This window comes from Dendrobates tinctorius, unplaced genomic scaffold, assembly GCF_039654945.1.
Source record: "Dendrobates tinctorius isolate UK_male_01 unplaced genomic scaffold, ASM3965494v1 ptg000075l, whole genome shotgun sequence".
In the NCBI taxonomy this organism is placed as follows: Eukaryota; Metazoa; Chordata; class Amphibia; order Anura; family Dendrobatidae; genus Dendrobates; species Dendrobates tinctorius.
The window spans coordinates 55,929,943-55,953,863 of record NW_027361743.1 but is presented as its reverse complement, the minus strand read 5'-3'; the positions used below and the strand labels follow the sequence as shown (position 1 = coordinate 55,953,863).

The 23,921-nt window shown below is 42.8% G+C and overlaps 1 protein-coding gene across 1 annotated transcript; it reads left to right on the top strand.

Moving 5' to 3' along the window:
* Positions 1-1,490: 1,490 nt before the first annotated feature.
* Positions 1,491-22,628, top strand: TRIM13 (tripartite motif containing 13). The gene is made up of 2 exons (XM_073583325.1): positions 1,491-1,749; positions 17,668-22,628. The coding sequence occupies exon 2, from the start codon at positions 17,674-17,676 to the stop codon at positions 18,889-18,891; it is 1,218 nt and encodes a 405-aa protein (XP_073439426.1). The 5' UTR covers positions 1,491-1,749; positions 17,668-17,673; the 3' UTR covers positions 18,892-22,628.
* Positions 22,629-23,921: the final 1,293 nt, after the last annotated feature.

Sequence of the window (23,921 nt, the reverse complement as noted above, 5' to 3'; positions counted from 1 at the left end):
ACAAGCAAAAAGTTACACAAAAAGTGCACGTATTACACTACACTACTACTGTCTTTTTAACTTCTCCTTTTAATAATATTTAATAAAGAATTATTTTTAACAATCAATATTTTCTCTTATTTTCACTTTTTTTTCCACATGATATACCTTCTTGTGGAATATGATATTGTAAAGTTCAGAGTGACCCGATCTATAAAAGTGTCCCATGATTTATCCCATACTGCGAACACCATAAAAAATTTAAAAGAAAAATGTATCTTTTTCATCATACAGGCACACTAAAAAAATTGTATATTTGAATCTCATTCTGCAAAAAAGCAAGCCACTGTACTGCTCAGTTGTAGCAAAAGTTCAAATGTTATACAGTGGCATATAAATGGGTACCTCCGGTCAAAATGACTGCTATTGTGAACAGTCAGGGTATTTCCATCTCCAAGATCCTATGCAAATTTGTAGTAGGTGTAATAATCATAATAGCAAATACCTCCAAATAGAAATGTAGTATAGTTCTCCTGATTAGCTATGTCTCTTTCCTCATGTGCAGGCATGGCTGGACCTTAGGTATCCGTGGTTATGACCACTAGCAACTAGCTGTCATTATACCTGTGACTGTAACCTAAGGTCCTGCCATGCATGCACACGAGGAAAGAGACATAGCTAATCAGGAGAACTATACTACATTTCTGATTCTAGGTGAAAACCTAGAAATTGATATGAGCTTAAACTATTAACAAACTCCCACGGTTCACACTGTTGGGGTGTCCAAGACTGCAGTGATGTTTTGATGTTGCTGCATGAAAGCTCTTGAAATCTAGAAGAATAATTCTATGTCTGTGACGGACAGTGACAGTGGAGAAGCCTGAGGAGAGGGCAAAAGTGGTGTACTGCTAATTCTGTCATCTTTTACACAATACACAGGACTCAATGACCGCTATCGGCAATGTGTCCAAAACGTTGCTATTCCAGTTTGTGGGGACAAAGACTGAGCGGACCCAACTAGTGTAAGAACCTTTGTTAAAAGGTGGACAGGTACGGACCGCCTGGCATTTGAAATCACACAGGCCCATGATGTCCCCGTCCCCAGATGGGATGTATTACTAATATTACCCTGGATGGAGGAAAGGAAGATTTACTACAAGACCAATATTTCTAATGATTCCCGTGGCTGCTGGGGTAAGTGACGGAGTCAGCGACTTGGTGCTCCATCACAACTCTTAGCAGTATGGGTGTCTTGAGAACACCAATTTTATAAGCAACGTAGCAGACAAGGCGGCCCACGACCAGACAGGCCCTTCTGCCCCTGAAGGTGGACACATGGGGCTTATACCCGCCACCCTCTTCCTCCTTTCTTGGTCCCACAGGAGATAGAGCAAGAGCTGGTGTTGTAAAATGTTTGGATCTCCGCGTGGGAGCATTCTGGATCCTGCAAGGATGGGGAAAGCTTCACTGATATAAAGGCGGGTCTTTCTTCTCAGGTTCAAGAAGAGGAAGTGTCAGAATCCATGGAGGAGCCTCTGAAGGAACTTCTTCATAGAGAGGAGGGAGCAGCTGGCACAGACACAGCAGCTTCTGAGCACTAGAGGCAGAGCATGGGAGCAGGAGGAGTAAAAAACGCCTGTTCCCGCCTTCCACACAGAGCAGGAAGAGGACACATTGTAGGAGAAGAACAGCAGCCCAAGCACAGCCTGGTGCTGGGTGCACAGAATGTAGCTGAGCTGCAGCCTGGGAGTTCTACAAGGAGAGCCGAGGGTGAGGAAGCTAGCTAATCATTCTAAGCTTCATCGAATTGTTTTATTTCATGATTTTGTGAGCAGACATGTGGTTGGCAGTAACACTATGGCCAAGGTGTGGGCTGGTGGGACTGAGGGTGCTGCCACTGGTGTTAGTAATTCTCTAGGGGGAAATCTTCAGAGAATTTCTGAGCACTGGGGTCTGGGAGACCATCTATTGAAACCGGTTCTGGTGTATCTGAACTAGCGTTAAAGAGGTTCTGACATACCCTATTAGTATTAGGACGCACCTCTTCATCACTGAATTCGGGGTTTTTCACTCAATCCCATTACCACGGGTGTATAACATCCAGCCCCTCGCCATGACGCATGACTTTACTAATATTTGTGAGAATGGGACGTTGTAAAGAGCTCACCGACACCAGCGCCGTCCTGCAATAGAACGTCACTGGGGTAACAAGTCCGTTCATGACAATTCTGAGTGATAGTATTGAGAAATGGAAGTGTTTAGGAACCACTGGAAACCAACCAAGAAGTGGAGACCACGTAATCTTAGAGAGCACGCTCTGCTGATTCAGTAACTGCACAGCCCGATCCTCCTCTGGCATTAAAGGGAATCTGTCACCCCTATTTTTCGAATATGAGATGTGGCCACCGCCATCAGGGACTTATCTACAGCATTCTGTAATGCTATAGATAAGCCCCCGATGTAACCTGAAAGATAAGAAAAATGAATTAGATTATACTCACCGGGGGGGGCAGTCCGATCTTGGTCCGATGGGTGTTGCGGTCCGGCGCTTCCCATCTTCATACGATGATTACAGAATGCTGTAGATAAGCCCCTGATGTCGGTGCCGGCAGCTCATATTCGAAAAAAGGGTGACAAATTCCCTTTAACAGCAGGGCAAAAATTGTGCGCCACGAGCTTCATGGCCAAGGAGCTACACGCAGCGTCGGACCCTGACAGAGAAAAATTATTCTTGGGGCCCGCCATTCACTTACTGTATTTTTCGCTTTGTAAGACGCACTTTTTTTCCCCAAAATTTGGGGGGAAAATGGGGGTACGTCTTACAAAGCGGACATGCCTTACCATAGGCCGTGATCAGGGGGTGTCCGGCGGCTGCTGGCCAGTGCTGCTGGTGTCTGCAGTGCTGCGAGTGTGCCCAGCGGTGCCCGGGACTCTGCCGACATTGTGCAACAGGCCAGAGCCCCGGCATTTCCTCGGTTCCCTGTGTGTGTGCGGTGATTCTGGTAAAAAATGGCCGCCAGCGCTTGTGCAGATGAGATCTCAGGACCTAGCTCTCGAGAGATGAGATTTTAGCTCTGAGAGCTCATCTCTCGAGAGCTGGGTCCCGAGATCCCATCTGCGCAAGCGCTGGCGGCCAATTTTACCGGAACCACCGCACACAGACAGGGAACCGTGGAAATGCTGGGGCTCTGGCCTGTCGCACAGTGTTGGCAGAGCCCCGGGCACACACGCAGCACTGCTGGGCTCCGGAGACACCCGCAGCACCGGCCAGCAACCGAAACCCGGCAGCAGCACAAGACCCCTGCAGCAGCGATGCTCAGAGCCCCCTCATCCCTGAATGAGGCCTGCAGCATCACTCCACGCCTGCCTCCTCCAGCAGCTAGCCTGGGACCCCGCTACACTGCAACCACCAACCCCGGTAAGCAATAAGATGCAAGGATTATAAGAAGCACCAACATATTTTTAAAAAAATATTTTTTTCTTATTTTTCTCCTCAAAATTTGTGGTGCGTCTTATAATCTGGAGCGTCTTATAAAACGAAAAATACGGTATATAGAAATAAAACAAGGCCATCTGTTGCAAAATGGGGTAATATTGTTCTATAATATCCAGCAGTGTTTATTACCAATAAATACCGTAGCTAATTTAACTCAATGAATAAATAAAATAAAGGAACAGCCAGGCAAAAGAGAAACACTTAGATGTCGTTTATTGTCTGTGATAAAGTGGCATAACGCAACAATAAATACTTTAAAGGTACATTTTCTACAGTAGGGAAAATAAGTATTTGATACACTGTCGATTTTGCAAGTTTTCCCACCTACAAAGAATGGAGAGGTCTGTAATTGTTATTGTAGGTACTCTTCAACTGTGAGGAACAGAATCTAAAAAGAAAATCCAGAAAATCACGTTGTATGATTTTTACATAATTAATTTGGATTTTATTGCATGAAAAAAGTATTTAATACGATAGAAAAACAAAACTTAGTATTTGGTTCATAAACCTTTGCAATTACACAGGTCAGTATGCTCTGAAAGGTGAAGGAAAACCAGCTCTGAACAAACTCACATACCTCTATGCGAGCATAGGATTCAGTTTGTGGAAAGATTGCTTGTTTCACCGAAAACTCACAGGTGCATGTGACACCCCGGCAGATGAGCTCATTCAGATATGCAGGATAGAGGATGAAGGGTGGACACTGATCGGTGAAAAAAACTTCTTTATTAGTTGCATAAAAAAGACACCTGACCCGTTGAAGCGTAGTGTGTACACAAAACAGCTGCAGTGTGCACGGTCACCGTGCTCCCCCTCCTAAGGTCTTTTTTATGCAACTAACAAATAAGTTTTTTTTAACCAATCAGTGTCCATGGAGTGCCACCCTTCATCTTCTAACCTGCATATCTGAATTACAGAGGTCAGACGTTTCCTGTAGTTCTTTACCAAGTTTGCACACACTTCAGCAGGGATTTTGGCCCACTCCTCCATACAGATCTTCTCCAGATCTTTCAGGTTTCGTGGCTGTCATTGGGTAACATTGCGTTTCAGCTCCCTCCAAAGATTTCCTATTGAGTTCAGGTCTGGAGACTGGCTAGGTCACTCCAGGACCTTGAAATGCTTCTTAAGAAGACACTCCTTAGTTGCAGTGGCTGTGTGTTTCGTTCGGGTCATTGCCATGCTGGAAGACCCAGCTATGACCCATCTTCAATGTTACTGAGGGAAGGAGGTTGTTTGCCAAAATCTCTAGATACATGACCCCATCCATCCTCCCTTCAATACGGTGCAGTCGTGCTGTCCCCTTTGCAGAAAAACACCCCCAAAATATGATGTTTCTCCCACCATGCTTCACAGTTGGGACAGTGTCCTTGGGGTTGTACTCATCCTTCTACTTCCTCCAAACACAACAAGTTGAGTTGATACCAAAAAGTTCTGTTTTGGTCTCATCTGATCACATGACCTTCTCCCATGCCTACTCTGGATCATCCAGATGGTAATTGGTGAACTTCAAATGGGCTTGGACATGTGATGGCGTGAGCAGGGGGACCTTGCGAGCCCTGCAGGATTTTGTGTTACTAACAGTCATGTTTGAGACGGTGGTCCCAGCTCTCTTCAGGTAATTGACCAGGTCCTCCCATGCAGTTCTAGGCTGATTCTTGATCTTTTTCAGAATCATCCCTACCCCACGAGGCGAGATCTTGCAAGGAGCCCCATTCTGAATAAGATTGACAGTCATCTTGTGTTTCTTACATTTTCTAATAATTGTGCCAACAGTTGTTGCCTTCTCACCAAGCTGCTTGACAGTTGTCCTGTTGCCCATTCCAGCCTTATGCAGTTCTACAATTTTGTTCCTGGTTTCCTTAGACAGCTCTTTGGTCTTGGCCATGGTGGAGAGGTTGAAGTGTGATTGATTGAGTGTGTGGACAGTTGTCTTTTATACAGGTAATAAGTTCAAACAGATGCAATTAATACAGGTAAGTGCAGAGTAGTAGAGCTTCTTAACTAAAAACTAGCAAGTCTGTGAGAGCCAGAATTCTTGCTGGTTGGTAGGTGATCAAATACGTATTTCATGCAATAAACTGTAATGTAATTATTTATAAAATTATTATTTTTTTTTTTTTTAAGATTCTGTTCCTCACAGTTGAAGTGTACCTACGATAAAAATTACAGACCTCTCCATTCTTTGTAGGTGGGAAAACTTGCAAAATCGTCAGTGTATCAAATACTTATTTTGCCCGCTTTATGTCCCACAAGTGGAATCTGCATCTAATTTGAAGACAGGGCCGCATCATATGCTACTGTAAATGGTGGGGTAGACAAGATTTTGGCCATCTCTCCACTAACAGCAAAACAGATAAAAGTCCCTTTTGTGAGACCCACATCTACTATTATGGCATACCCGGTGAATATGTCATTAATGAGAAATATGGCAGTACTCCTTTAAAAAAAAGACCTTCCAATCACAAAAAATTAGTATTATTTAATAGAGAAAAAATAAACATTCCATAATACAGACTTTACTAAAGAAAACGTAGAATTACCAGTGAAATGGGAATTTTACCTTTCCTGATTTAAAAAAATTGGACATTCTTAGCATCCACTCAGCAATGCAAATACACAAAACTAGCTCAAAGTAAGTTGGGATCACTCATCCTCTGTATACTACACCACACGGGACACATCCTCTGTATACTACACCACACAGGACACATCCTCTGTATACTACACCACACAGGACACATCCTCTATATACTAAACCACACAGGACACACCCTCTATATACTACACCACATGGGACACATCCTCTATATACTACACCACACAGTATACATCCTCTGTATACTACACCACACGGGACACATCCTCTGTATACTACACCACACAGGACACATCCTCTATGTACTACACCACACAGGACACATCCTCTATATACTAAACCACACAGGACACATCCTCTATATACTACACCACACGGGACACATCCTCTATATACTACACCACACAGGACACATCCTCTATATACTAAACCACACAGGACACACCCTCTATATACTACACCACATGGGACACATCCTCTATATACTACACCACACAGTATACATCCTCTGTATACTACACCACATAGGATGCATCCTCTGTATACTAAACCACACGGGACACATCCTCTATATACTACACCACACGGGACACATCCTCTGTATACTACACCACACAGGACACATCCTCTATATACTAAACCACACAGGACACATCCTCTAAATACTACACCACACAGGATACATCCTCTATATACTACACCACACAGGATACATCCTCTATATACTACACCACACAGGATACATCCTCTGTATACTACACCACACAGGACACATCCTCTATATACTACACCACATGGGACACATCCTCTATATACTACACCACACAGTATACATCCTCTGTATACTACACCACACAGGATAAATCCTCTGTATACTAAACCACACGGGATACATCCTCTGTATACTAAACCACACGGGACACATCCTCTATATACTACACCACACAGGATACATCCTCTGTCTACTACACCACACGGGACACATCCTCTATATACTACACCACACGGGACACATCCTCTATATACTACACCACACGGGACACATCCTCTATATACTACACCACACGGGACACATCCTCTATATACTACACCACACGGGACACATCCTCTATATACTACACCACACGGGACACATCCTCTGTATACTACATCACACGGGATACATCCTCTATATACTACAGGACACATCCTCTATATACTTCACCACACAGGATACATCCTCTGTATACTACACCACACAGGACACATCCTCTATATACTAAACCACACAAGACACACCCTCTATATACTACACCACATGGGACACATCCTCTATATACTACACCACACAGGATACATCCTCTGTATACTACACCACACAGGACACATCCTCTATATACTAAACCACACAAGACACACCCTCTATATACTACACCACACAGGACACATCCTCTATATACTACACCACACGGGACACATCCTCTATATACTACATCACACAGGATACATCCTCTATATACTACAGGACACATCCTCTGTATACTACACCACACAGGACACATCCTCTATATACTAAACCACACGGGACACATCCTCTATATACTACACCACATGGGACACATCCTCTATATACTACACCACACGGGATACATCCTCTATGTACTACACCACACAGAACACATCCTCTGTATACTACACCACACAGTATACATCCTCTGTATACTACACCACACGGGACACATCCTCTATATACTACACCACACGGGACACATCCTCTATATACTACACCACACAGTATACATCCTCTGTATACTACACCACATGGGACACATCCTCTATGTACTACACCACACGGGACACATCCTCTGTATACTACACCACACAGGACACATCCTCTGTATACTACACCACACGGGATACATTCTCTATGTACTACACCACACAGGACACATTTTCTATAAACTACACCACACTGGACACATCCTCTATATACTACACCACACGGGATATATCCTCTATATACTACACCACACCTGACACATCCTCTATATACTACACCACACCTGACACATCCTCTATATACTACACCGCACGGGACACATCCTCTATGTACTACACCACACAGGACAGATCCTCTATGTACTGCACCACACAGGACAGATCCTCTGTACTACACCACACAGGACACATCCTCTATATACTAAACCACACAAGACACACCCTCTATATACTACACCACACGGGACACATCCTCTATATACTACACCACACAGGATGCATCCTCTGTATACTACACCACACAGGACACATCCTCTATATACTAAACCACACAAGACACACCCTCTATATACTACACCACACAGGACACATCCTCTATATACTACACCACACGGGACACATCCTCTATATACTACACCACACAGGATACAACCTCTGTATACTACACCACACAGGACACATCCTCTATATACTAAACCACACAGGACACATCCTCTATATACTAAACCACACAGGACACACCCTCTATATACTACACCACACGGGATACATCCTCTATGTACTACACACAGAACACATCCTCTGTATACTACACCACACAGTATACATCCTCTGTATACTACACCACACGGGACACATCCTCTATATACTACACCACACGGGACACATCCTCTATATACTACACCACACAGTATACATCCTCTGTATACTACACCACATGGGACACATCCTCTTTGTACTACACCACACGGGACACATCCTCTGTATACTACACCACACAGGATACATCCTCTGTATACTACACAACACGGGATACATTCTCTATGTACTACACCACACAGGACACATTCTCTATAAACTACACCACACTGGACACATCCTCTATATACTACACCACACGGGATACATCCTCTATATACTACACCACACCTGACACATCCTCTATATACTACACCACACAGGACAGATCCTCTATGTACTGCACCACACAGGACAGATCCTCTGTACTGCACCACACAGGATACATCCTCTATATACTACACCACACGGGATACATTCTCTATGTACTACACCACACAGGACACATTTTCTATAAACTACACCACACTGGACACATCCTCTATATACTACACCACACGGGATATATCCTCTATATACTACACCACACCTGACACATCCTCTATATACTACACCACACCTGACACATCCTCTATATACTACACCGCACGGGACACATCCTCTATGTACTACACCACACAGGACAGATCCTCTATGTACTGCACCACACAGGACAGATCCTCTGTACTACACCACACAGGACACATCCTCTATATACTAAACCACACAAGACACACCCTCTATATACTACACCACACGGGACACATCCTCTATATACTACACCACACAGGATGCATCCTCTGTATACTACACCACACAGGACACATCCTCTATATACTAAACCACACAAGACACACCCTCTATATACTACACCACACAGGACACATCCTCTATATACTACACCACACGGGACACATCCTCTATATACTACACCACACAGGATACAACCTCTGTATACTACACCACACAGGACACATCCTCTATATACTAAACCACACAGGACACATCCTCTATATACTAAACCACACAGGACACACCCTCTATATACTACACCACACGGGATACATCCTCTATGTACTACACACAGAACACATCCTCTGTATACTACACCACACAGTATACATCCTCTGTATACTACACCACACGGGACACATCCTCTATATACTACACCACACGGGACACATCCTCTATATACTACACCACACAGTATACATCCTCTGTATACTACACCACATGGGACACATCCTCTTTGTACTACACCACACGGGACACATCCTCTGTATACTACACCACACAGGATACATCCTCTGTATACTACACAACACGGGATACATTCTCTATGTACTACACCACACAGGACACATTCTCTATAAACTACACCACACTGGACACATCCTCTATATACTACACCACACGGGATACATCCTCTATATACTACACCACACCTGACACATCCTCTATATACTACACCACACAGGACAGATCCTCTATGTACTGCACCACACAGGACAGATCCTCTGTACTGCACCACACAGGATACATCCTCTATATACTACACCACACGGGACACATCCTCTATATACTACACCACACAGGACACATCCTCTATATACTACATCACACAGGATACATCCTCTATATACTACAGGACACATCCTCTATATATTACACCACACAGGACACATCCTCTATATACTAAACCACACGGGACACATCCTCTATATACTACACCACACGGGACACATCCTCTATATACTAAACCACACGGGACACATCCTCTATATACTACACCACACGGGACACATCCTCTATATACTACACCACACAGGATACATCCTCTATGTACTACACCACACAGAACACATCCTCTGTATACTACACCACACAGTATACATCCTCTGTATACTACACCACACGGGACACATCCTCTGTATACTACACCACACGGGACACATCCTCTATATACTACACCACACAGTATACATCCTCTGTATACTACACCACACGGGATACATCCTCTATGTACTACACCACACCTGACACATCCTCTATATACTACACCGCACGGGACACATCCTCTATATACTACACCACACAGTATACATCCTCTGTATACTACACCACACGGGATACATCCTCTATATTCTACACCACACCTGACACATCCTCTATATACTACACCGCACGGGACACATCCTCTATATACTACAGCACACCTGACACATCCTCTATATACTACATCACACAGGATACATCCTCTATATACTACAGGACACATCCTCTATATACTACACCACACAGGACACATCCTCTATATACTAAACCACACGGGACACATCCTCTATATACTACACCACACGGGACACATCCTCTATATACTACACCACACGGGACACATCCTCTATATACTACACCACACGGGATACATCCTCTATGTACTACACCACACAGAACACATCCTCTGTATACTACACCACACAGTATACATCCTCTGTATACTACACCACACGGGACACATTCTCTATATACTACACCACACAGGATACATCCTCTGTATACTACAACACACGGGATACATTCTCTATGTACTACACCACACAGGACACATTCTCTATAAACTACACCACACTGGACACATCCTCTATATACTACACCACACGGGATACATCCTCTATATACTACACCACACCTGACACATCCTCTATATACTACACCGCACGGGACACATCCTCTATGTACTACACCACACAGGACAGATCCTCTATTTACTGCACCACATGGGACACATCCTCTATATACTAAACCACACAGGATACATCCTCTGTATACTACACCACACAGGACACATCCTCTATATACTAAACCACACAAGACACACCCTCTATATACTACACCACACGGGACACATCCTCTATATACTACACCACACGGGACACATCCTCTATATACTACATCACACAGGATACAACCTCTATATACTACAGGACACATCCTCTATATACTACACCACACAGGATACAACCTCTGTATACTACACCACACAGGACACATCCTCTATATACTACACCACACGGGACACATCCTCTATATACTACATCACACAGGATACATCCTCTGCATACTACACCACACAGGATACATCCTCTGTATACTACACCACACAGGATACATCCTCTGTATACTACACCACATGGGACAGATCCTCTATATACTACACCACACAGGATACATCCTCTGTATACTACACCACACAGGATACATCCTCTATATACTACACCACACAGGATACATCCTCTGCATACTACACCACACAGGATACATCCTCTGTATACTACACCACACGGGACACATCCTGTATATACTACACCACACAGGATACATCCTCTGTATACTACACCACACAGAATACATCCTCTATATACTACACCACACGGGATACATCCTCTATGTACTACACCACACAGGACACATCCTCTATGTACTAAACCACACAGGATACATCTTCTGCATACTACACCGCACAGGATACATCCTCTATGTACTACACCACACAGGACACATCCTCTATATACTACACCGCACAGGATACATCCTCAATGTACTACACAACACAGGACACATCCTCTATATACTACACCACACAGGACACATCCTCCATGTACTACACCACTCAACCTTTATATACTACACCACACAGGACACATCCTCCATGTACTACACCACACACCCTCTATATTCTACACCACACAGGATACATCCTCTGTATACTACACCACACAGGACACATCCTCTATATACTAAACCACACAAGACACACCCTCTATATACTACACCACACAGGACACATCCTCTATATACTACACCACACGGGACACATCCTCTATATACTACATCACACAGGATACATCCTCTATATACTACAGGACACATCCTCTGTATACTACACCACACGGGACACATCCTCTATATACTACACCACATGGGACACATCCTCTATATACTACACCACACGGGATACATCCTCTATGTACTACACCACACAGAACACATCCTCTGTATACTACACCACACAGTATACATCCTCTGTATACTACACCACACGGGACACATCCTCTATATACTACACCACACGGGACACATCCTCTATATACTACACCACACAGTATACATCCTCTGTATACTACACCACATGGGACACATCCTCTATGTACTACACCACACGGGACACATCCTCTGTATACTACACCACACAGGACACATCCTCTGTATACTACACCACACGGGATACATTCTCTATGTACTACACCACACAGGACACATTTTCTATAAACTACACCACACTGGACACATCCTCTATATACTACACCACACGGGATATATCCTCTATATACTACACCACACCTGACACATCCTCTATATACTACACCACACCTGACACATCCTCTATATACTACACCGCACGGGACACATCCTCTATGTACTACACCACACAGGACAGATCCTCTATGTACTGCACCACACAGGACAGATCCTCTGTACTACACCACACAGGACACATCCTCTATATACTAAACCACACAAGACACACCCTCTATATACTACACCACACGGGACACATCCTCTATATACTACACCACACAGGATGCATCCTCTGTATACTACACCACACAGGACACATCCTCTATATACTAAACCACACAAGACACACCCTCTATATACTACACCACACAGGACACATCCTCTATATACTACACCACACGGGACACATCCTCTATATACTACACCACACAGGATACAACCTCTGTATACTACACCACACAGGACACATCCTCTATATACTAAACCACACAGGACACATCCTCTATATACTAAACCACACAGGACACACCCTCTATATACTACACCACACGGGATACATCCTCTATGTACTACACACAGAACACATCCTCTGTATACTACACCACACAGTATACATCCTCTGTATACTACACCACACGGGACACATCCTCTATATACTACACCACACGGGACACATCCTCTATATACTACACCACACAGTATACATCCTCTGTATACTACACCACATGGGACACATCCTCTTTGTACTACACCACACGGGACACATCCTCTGTATACTACACCACACAGGATACATCCTCTGTATACTACACAACACGGGATACATTCTCTATGTACTACACCACACAGGACACATTCTCTATAAACTACACCACACTGGACACATCCTCTATATACTACACCACACGGGATACATCCTCTATATACTACACCACACCTGACACATCCTCTATATACTACACCACACAGGACAGATCCTCTATGTACTGCACCACACAGGACAGATCCTCTGTACTGCACCACACAGGATACATCCTCTATATACTACACCACACGGGACACATCCTCTATATACTACACCACACAGGACACATCCTCTATATACTACATCACACAGGATACATCCTCTATATACTACAGGACACATCCTCTATATATTACACCACACAGGACACATCCTCTATATACTAAACCACACGGGACACATCCTCTATATACTACACCACACGGGACACATCCTCTATATACTAAACCACACGGGACACATCCTCTATATACTACACCACACGGGACACATCCTCTATATACTACACCACACAGGATACATCCTCTATGTACTACACCACACAGAACACATCCTCTGTATACTACACCACACAGTATACATCCTCTGTATACTACACCACACGGGACACATCCTCTGTATACTACACCACACGGGACACATCCTCTATATACTACACCACACAGTATACATCCTCTGTATACTACACCACACGGGATACATCCTCTATGTACTACACCACACCTGACACATCCTCTATATACTACACCGCACGGGACACATCCTCTATATACTACACCACACAGTATACATCCTCTGTATACTACACCACACGGGATACATCCTCTATATTCTACACCACACCTGACACATCCTCTATATACTACACCGCACGGGACACATCCTCTATATACTACAGCACACCTGACACATCCTCTATATACTACATCACACAGGATACATCCTCTATATACTACAGGACACATCCTCTATATACTACACCACACAGGACACATCCTCTATATACTAAACCACACGGGACACATCCTCTATATACTACACCACACGGGACACATCCTCTATATACTACACCACACGGGACACATCCTCTATATACTACACCACACGGGATACATCCTCTATGTACTACACCACACAGAACACATCCTCTGTATACTACACCACACAGTATACATCCTCTGTATACTACACCACACGGGACACATTCTCTATATACTACACCACACAGGATACATCCTCTGTATACTACAACACACGGGATACATTCTCTATGTACTACACCACACAGGACACATTCTCTATAAACTACACCACACTGGACACATCCTCTATATACTACACCACACGGGATACATCCTCTATATACTACACCACACCTGACACATCCTCTATATACTACACCGCACGGGACACATCCTCTATGTACTACACCACACAGGACAGATCCTCTATTTACTGCACCACATGGGACACATCCTCTATATACTAAACCACACAGGATACATCCTCTGTATACTACACCACACAGGACACATCCTCTATATACTAAACCACACAAGACACACCCTCTATATACTACACCACACGGGACACATCCTCTATATACTACACCACACGGGACACATCCTCTATATACTACATCACACAGGATACAACCTCTATATACTACAGGACACATCCTCTATATACTACACCACACAGGATACAACCTCTGTATACTACACCACACAGGACACATCCTCTATATACTACACCACACGGGACACATCCTCTATATACTACACCACACAGGATACATCCTCTGCATACTACACCACACAGGATACATCCTCTGTATACTACACCACACAGGATACATCCTCTGTATACTACACCACATGGGACAGATCCTCTATATACTACACCACACAGGATACATCCTCTGTATACTACACCACACAGGATACATCCTCTATATACTACACCACACAGGATACATCCTCTGCATACTACACCACACAGGATACATCCTCTGTATACTACACCACACGGGACACATCCTGTATATACTACACCACACAGGATACATCCTCTGTATACTACACCACACAGAATACATCCTCTATATACTACACCACACGGGATACATCCTCTATGTACTACACCACACAGGACACATCCTCTATGTACTAAACCACACAGGATACATCTTCTGCATACTACACCGCACAGGATACATCCTCTATGTACTACACCACACAGGACACATCCTCTATATACTACACCGCACAGGATACATCCTCAATGTACTACACAACACAGGACACATCCTCTATATACTACACCACACAGGACACATCCTCCATGTACTACACCACTCAACCTTTATATACTACACCACACAGGACACATCCTCCATGTACTACACCACACACCCTCTATATTCTACACCACACAGGATACATCCTCTGTATACTACACCACACAGGATACATCCTCAATATACTACGGGACACATCCTCTATATACTACACCACACAGGATACATCCTCTGTATACTACATCACACAGGATACATCCTCTGTATACTACACCACACAGGATACATCCTCTGTATACTACACCACACAGGATACATCCTCAATATACTACGGGACACATCCTCTATATACTACACCACACAAAGTTTGACAGCGGCATTTAATAGGCTAACAATTATGGGCATTGCTTCACTCCACAGTTGTTAGAGGCAAGTCCTTGCTGTAACAGACAGCGATAACCTGCTGAGTATCAGGTGCCTTTCAGGGCACCCAGAGAATCGGTAATGCAAGTCTAATTGAACAGTATTCGGATGCCAGCCGAGTGCTGTTTGTTTTTCATGGCCTGCTAGATAGGAAAAACGTGAAAAACTTTTTTTTCTCTCTCATCTGAGAAAAACTCATGAAACTTTTGCCAAACTCTGATAAAACGCAAACTATTTTTCTCTTACTAGAAAATCTAGATTGAGTCTTTAGTCACATAGTTGTGTACTGTAGGTTGAAAATGGCACAAGTTCATCCTTTCTGAATCAAGTATACATTGCCTATCACTAGATTATTAATGCTATTTGATGGAGGAAAGTATCCAACCCTTTTTCAATTGCTGATAATGTCTGCCGCTGCTATCTCGTGTGGTAGGATATTCCACAGCTTGACTCCTCTAACTGTAAAGAGTCATCTTGCAGGTATACTTTTGGTAGATTCCCCAATGCATCATTGTGTATAGGGATACAGTGGTATATATTGCCCATAGGCTCCTATTTTTTTAACGCTTACTATGCAGTATACTTTTTTTACTAGCTTTCCTATGTAGAAAGCATAGTAGGAGACCTTGTTTTCTTGAAGAGTGAAAAAATGCATGGTTGTTAAATACCGGCCCACCAACTCTTTTTCTATACTCTGGGTTAATGAGGGCCTCTTGATATGTTGAATAAATTCATTGGGTGATATTCCAGATGCATACTTCTGATATGTAAAAGCAATTAGAGATGAACGTTGCTCAAGGGTGTCACAATGGTACCGGTCTTTCTGTTGTGATCACCAGTTGCTATCTCTTAGCATAGTTGGAGGAGGGCACACAAGTCATTATTTGTACTCCATAAGTAGTGAGGTCCCCCGCTCTTTCACATTTAGATAGCCTAGGGCAAATGCGATGGCAGACTGGGAAGATTTATAAATGGTTATAAAGGGTTAAAAAAGCTTTAGGAGTTACGAGAAACAGGTATGATGAGACGTTCCCAAAATGACTCTTAGGATTTGTGTTTGTTATTAGAAGACCGCAGATGTTTTCATTGCTGACTTTTTTACGTGTTTTCTTTAGGATGAGATGGAGGTACTGGAAGAAGAGCTGACATGCCCTATCTGCTGCAGCCTTTATGACGATCCTCGGGTTTTACCTTGTGCACATAGCTTCTGTAAAAAATGCCTAGAAGGTGTGCTTGAGGGAAGTTCCAGGCAAATATGGAGACCAACATTCAAATGTCCAACGTGCCGAAAAGAAATCTCCACAATGGATGTGAATAGTCCTCAAGTGAATTACTTATTGAAAGGAATAGTGGAGAAGTACAATAAGATGAAGGCATCTCCAAAGACCCTGGTGTGTAAGGTCCACACTGGACAACCTCTCAACATCTTCTGCTCTACAGACCTGAAGCTGATCTGTGGGTTTTGTGCCACTACTGGCAATCACAAAGACCATGTCTTCTCCTCCATCGATGAGGCCTATAAGCAGGAAAAAAGTTCGTTTGACTTTTTTTTTCAGAGTTTTGAGGAAATTCAATGTAAAGATGTGACTGCTCGTCTGGAAACCCTAGAGACTAACAAGAGGAATACTCTTCATTTGCTGACCACAGACTCAGACAGGGTAAAGGATTATTTTAAAAAGTTGCAGGAATTACTAGAACAGAAGAAAAACGAAATCCTCTCGGACTTTGAGACCATGAGGCTTGAGGTCCTGCAGGCTTATGACCCTGAAATCAATAAGTTCAACACCATTATTAATGAGCAGAAAAGAGCTTGTGTCATTGCCAAAAATTTTAAGGATATTTGTGATCCACTTTTATTCCTCCAGCAGATAGAAGAATTTAGAGAAAAGATTGACTATCTTAAGGTTCCTTTACCTTCAGCTTCTGATGTGACTGTCTTGTCTTACATGAAAAATTTTGATACTCATATGTGGGATAACATAAAACTAGGAGATGTGGATAAGCTGTGTTTGCCACAGGAAGCACCCGCTAAAAAGGAAAAACAGAAAAAGAAATTTTCATTCTCTTATCGAGGAGTAGCTGCTGTCTGCCTTCTCCTTGTTGGAGTGATGGTGGCATTTTTCTTAGATCCTCCCAACGATTTCTTGAAAACATGTGATAGCCTTATGCGGCATATTTACTTTTACTCATCAGACGTTTGCATACAACTAATGGGAGAAGCCTCTGTTTATTGGGAACTAGTTTCAGAACAATTCTTTTTCCTTGTGAAAGTGCTAAAATATTACATCATGAATATTTTGGAGCACATGGCAAATTTTGCTTTTAAATATCAATTGTAATATTTATAGAAATGATTTATAACATTTAAAGTAAATGTATTGTGGTGTACTGACCATCCTCATTTGTCAGATATGTTCAGATTCTGTGTCTGCATTGGGGAGACATTTTTTGGTGGCCTTTTTTGCTGCATTTCTTTCTGAAAACGATGCATCCAGAGTATAAATTGACTTGCTGCAGATTTCAGATCTGTTGCTTAAATTTTCTTGAGTGTGATCATGAAAATCCGGACTAAAAATCTGCTGCGTTTAATGTAACGGTCTGTTAAATCCAATTAACATGCATGCTTTTTTTCCCCTATGAACTTGCAAGTGCTTTTCACAACATTAGAATATCATCAAAAAGTTAATTTATTTCCGTTCTTCAATATAAAAAGTGAAACTCATATTATATAGAGTCATTACACACAGAGTGATCTATTTCAAGTGTTTATTTCTGTTAGTGTTGATGATTATGGCTTACAGCCAATGAAAACCCAATAGTCATTATCTCAGTAAATTAGAATAATTAGCAAAAAACACCTGCAAAGGCTTCCTAAGTGTTTAAAAAGGTCCCTTAGTCTGTTTCAGTAGGCTCCACAATCATGGGGAAGACTGCTGACTTGATAGATGTCCAGAAGGCAGTCATTGACACACTCCACAAGGAGGGTAAGCCACAAAAGGCTATTGAAGCTGGCTGTTCACTGAGTGCTGTGGTAGAAAAAGATACGTATGTTTGTATTGAAGAACTGAAATAAACTAACTTTTTGATGATATTCTAATTTAGTGAGAAGCACTTGTAGATACTAGGAATTTTAGAAAAACATATTTAATTTCTGTCTATTATAAAAACTGTGAGTGCTGCTGTCTGCACTCCCGATGATAGATAAGTAAGTCCGTCTATAAGTTTCATCCAAGGTAACGCACAGAATGACACAGCAAAGTAGTCTGGAAAGTGAAGTGTAACAAATGGAACTAGAATGCTTTAATCCAGTGTCCAAGTCCCATCCACCATTGATAAATTCTGTGCTTGCACGGGAGGGCCAAGAATCCTGAGGCACCACAGGAAAATCCTTAAAAAGTTAGATCTTTATCCCATAATTAAAAAAAAAAAAAAATCACTTATAGGAAGACAAGACAACGTTTTGACTACATCTAGGAAGACAAGGAAAAGTTTCAACTATATCTGGCCTTTCTAAGCCTCATAATAGCTGTATTTTTATGTATATAGAATAAAGATCTAACTTTTTAAGGATTATGCTCTGATACCTCGGGATACTTTGACATTCAAACAGAACTAGAATGAGGAAGTTTGCCCACTGCATGTCTGCTGAGATCAAAAACAGTGAAACCAGCAAGTACCAAAAAAGTGTAAATTAAGGTTTCCTGCATTATAAACTTTTGCAGGCATTTGCTTCTCTTACTTTTGATTTTAGGCATCCCTTGAATACCCCCTTACCTAGCAATGCCAACTCGCTAAAATTCATTTATTTTAGTGAAATTGAATATTCTAAAATGTCTTTGTCTTTCAAGCCCCATTTTATAGGGCAAGCCTACAGGTGTAGTTGTTTACCAAGATATTGATCCCTGCTGCTGTATCCATGGGGTTGAATCCATATGTTACCGTCAAAAATGTTAATAATACAAATTACAATCTCACCAGGAATAAACAGAAAATCTTTTTTGGCCCACAAATCAAACAGCTTCTTACATTTGAAAGGTATACTCCATCTCACCATCCTGAGACTTTTTACTATTGAAAGGTATACTCCATCTCACCATCCTGAGACTTTTTACTATTGAAAGGTATACTCCATTCCACCATCCTGAGACTTTTTACTATTGAAAGGTATACTCCATTCCACCATCCTGAGACTTTTTACTATTGAAAGGTATACTCCATCTCACCATCCTGAGACTTTTTACTATTGAAAGGTATACTCCATTCCACCATCCTGAGACTTTTTACTATTGAAAGGTATACTCCATTCCACCATCCTGAGACTTTTTACTATTGAAAGGTATACTCCATTCCACCATCCTGAGACTTTTTACTATATGGATAAACATAATACTGTAGAAAATCTCTTGCACTCAAGCCCAACAAGAACTACGCCAAACTTCCACAGGAATCCAGCAGCCAATCTCAATCCATATTCTAATTTTTATCCTATAGAAGACCAATACTTGCATTGACTCGGTTGTCCGTGTTTTGGGATCATTAAGACATTAGTTTTTTTTTGCTTTTTTCACATATTAGAGAACTGAGAGGGGAAAGTTTTGCATCTATGTTGGATCAGATTATTTATCAGTCAGTGTGTATGTTATTTTACCATCTGTGATTTTCTTATATGCCAAAAAAAAGACCGTGCAAAGAAAAACACATTCAGCACTATTCTCTGTTGTCAGCAGCAATCCCAGTACAAATGGTAACCCTGTTCAGCATGACTCTTTGAATCTTTCAATATGGTGTTGCTTAGCAGTGCCACAAAAAATACAAAGCTTTTACTACCCCTTACAATGTTAAAAATGGATGGCATCCATGATCCGATGAAAACCAACCATGTCTCTGATTTTGTTTTTGTTGACACATAGTGCATAAAGAACACAGACGTGTTACCAGCACTATAGATTATAATGGGTACGTGTACTATCCGTGAATAAAAGAGGTAGAACACATCTATGAAAAACGGATGTCTGAATGAGGCCTTAGAGAGCAGCCACTCGAGGGGACTCTGTAGCCCCTAAAATGCTAATTCAACTACTTATACAAGTATTTAGGGGTCCTAGCCCCTATATCAATTATACCTGTGTGTTAGATATTAGTGATTTAGTTGCCTGAAAAAAATATATATATTTTGTATGCAAGTGAGGGGGCTCCAGTGCACTCTTGGTGTGGCCAGGGGCTCAGTGCACCATTACCCCTCCTCTTTTGCATACTGAGCATATATTAATTGACAGCGCTCAAGCAAATCATTTATGAACTCAATTAGCAGCTCTGCACCTCTGCAGTGATACTAAAGGAGCCAAGTTTGTCAATGTGGGCTCTCAACACTGGCTCCTGGGAGCAGATGCCACGTGGTACTGCAGACATGAGCTAGCTGGCTGCAGACAGGAGCCAATGATTACAGCACACAATGACACTGAACATGGCTGGGCTCCTGCAGTTTCCATGCGGAGGTGCAAAGCCGCTGAGTTCAGGCACTATTCGCATGAGTGCAATCAGTCACTCGTGACAAAGTGTTCAGTTGGCAGATTGAATAGGTGTAACAAGAACAATCCACATGCTGCCTACATTCTTCTCATACATCACAGAGGTATCACTCTTATCATACAGTATGACATGTCCAATTAAATGAGCATGCCAAAAACAATATGATGGTCATACAGAAACTACACGACTAGCGCCAGCTCAACAAGCGCCAATCAGATGTTACATAGAGTACCGCGACACTGCCTTCAGAGTCAGCAAGGAAACTTTGGAGATTTTTTTTCCATTATAATGATAGATCGGAAATCTCACTCAATCCAAAACAGATTTCAATAACTGGACAACTTGTTCCCCAAAGGCTTGACGGGGTAAACGTCATTTTAATATTTAAGGCCTAAATCATTACTACATATGAAAATAAGCATCTTTGCAATATATCTTATCAGAAAAACCTGCTTCTTTCTCCTCCTATGTAGGTCAGTATTCAGTAAACCAGATGTTTATATTACTAAGGAGATGACATTTGGGTGCACATAAGATTCTATAGAAAGGGGAGAAGCTAGAGGCCGACACAGACATTCTGCTATAAGTTCTATAGAGAACCAGCTACCATCTCAGTAATGGGAAAGTCTGTATGAATTGAAGACTGAATTTGCCTGATTTGAGAATGCAAGATCAGGCCAGTAGGACAGAGAAACAGATTTTTTTCTGCTGGCCCTCACTGAGATTAGTGAGGAGCTGCATGATGTGTTTCAGCAGCACCTGCAGCGGAATTATGGGGGGTGTGAGTGTGGTGACACAGGGGGACGCCTCTGTTGTAAGTTCCAGAATGAGTTCACCGAATTTTGACAAACGAATGTGTGGCAATAAACATTCAGGTCCGGACCTGTGTGTGAGCAAGCATGTATGGGTGGCCACCAAAAATATCCAGTGGAAGTGTTGCGGGGGTCTGGAATTCTCAGGTGATCGGGCCATATCTGGTGTCGGCTATCCAGGGCCCGGAGTCTTACCAGCTCGAGTTACTCCCAAACATGCACATACACAACTCGTTCCCCAGGTCGGGGCTTCGGAGATGTGTGGTGAATCCAGAACATACATTGCTAATACCAGCGGTGCTCGTTTGTCATAAACCTGAAGTGCAGGTAGTTGTAGGTGTGAACTCTGGATCTGGGCGTCCCAGCTGTAGGTGGTTTCCTGATGAGGAGCGGTCTTGAGGGTCCAGAGGCCCCTCATTGAGGGAGGGTACTGTCATGATCCAGGTTGGATTATGACAGATAAATGCACTAGTAACCTTTTTTTTTTCCTTCAAGCCTTTGGCTTTAAGGTATTTTTTGCCCCCGGTGGCCATTAGGGTCATTGCACTGTGATTGCAGTTCTAGTTTTGCCCCCGGTGGCCGGTAGGGTCATTGCACTCTGGTTTCTTTAGTTTAGTGCACGTGATTATCACTAACAGGTGTGATTGCTCTGGTTTAGCTATATAGGTGTGTCTTGTTCTCTCACTCACTGTTGGTGATATTGCTCATTTCCACCCAAGTCTGGTGGAGGAAGGAACTACAGAGAGGAGTTCCTTGCAGCTCAGGCAGGGCTCTGGTGTAGTAGCTTCAGGTGGAAGCTGAATTCTGGTGGTGGACTCTGTTGCTGGGAGCAAGAGCAACAGAGCAAAGCTAAGTGGTGTTACCCCTGTTTTGTAACTTTCCTTTTGTGTGTTTCAGTGCAGTGGTGGGATTAGTTTCTGCACCGTGCATTTCACTAGAAAGCGCTAGGTGCAGGGCGAGCTAGGGTTTTTAGGTTCCTGATCGGCGCCCGTGCGGAACCGGCCTAGGGATCGTTAGGAGTGTAGAGA

Coding starts and splice junctions, on each gene's coding strand:
- TRIM13 (XM_073583325.1), top strand. CDS start 17,674: ATGGAGGTACTGGAAGAAGAGCTGACATGCCCTATCTGCTGCAGCCTT.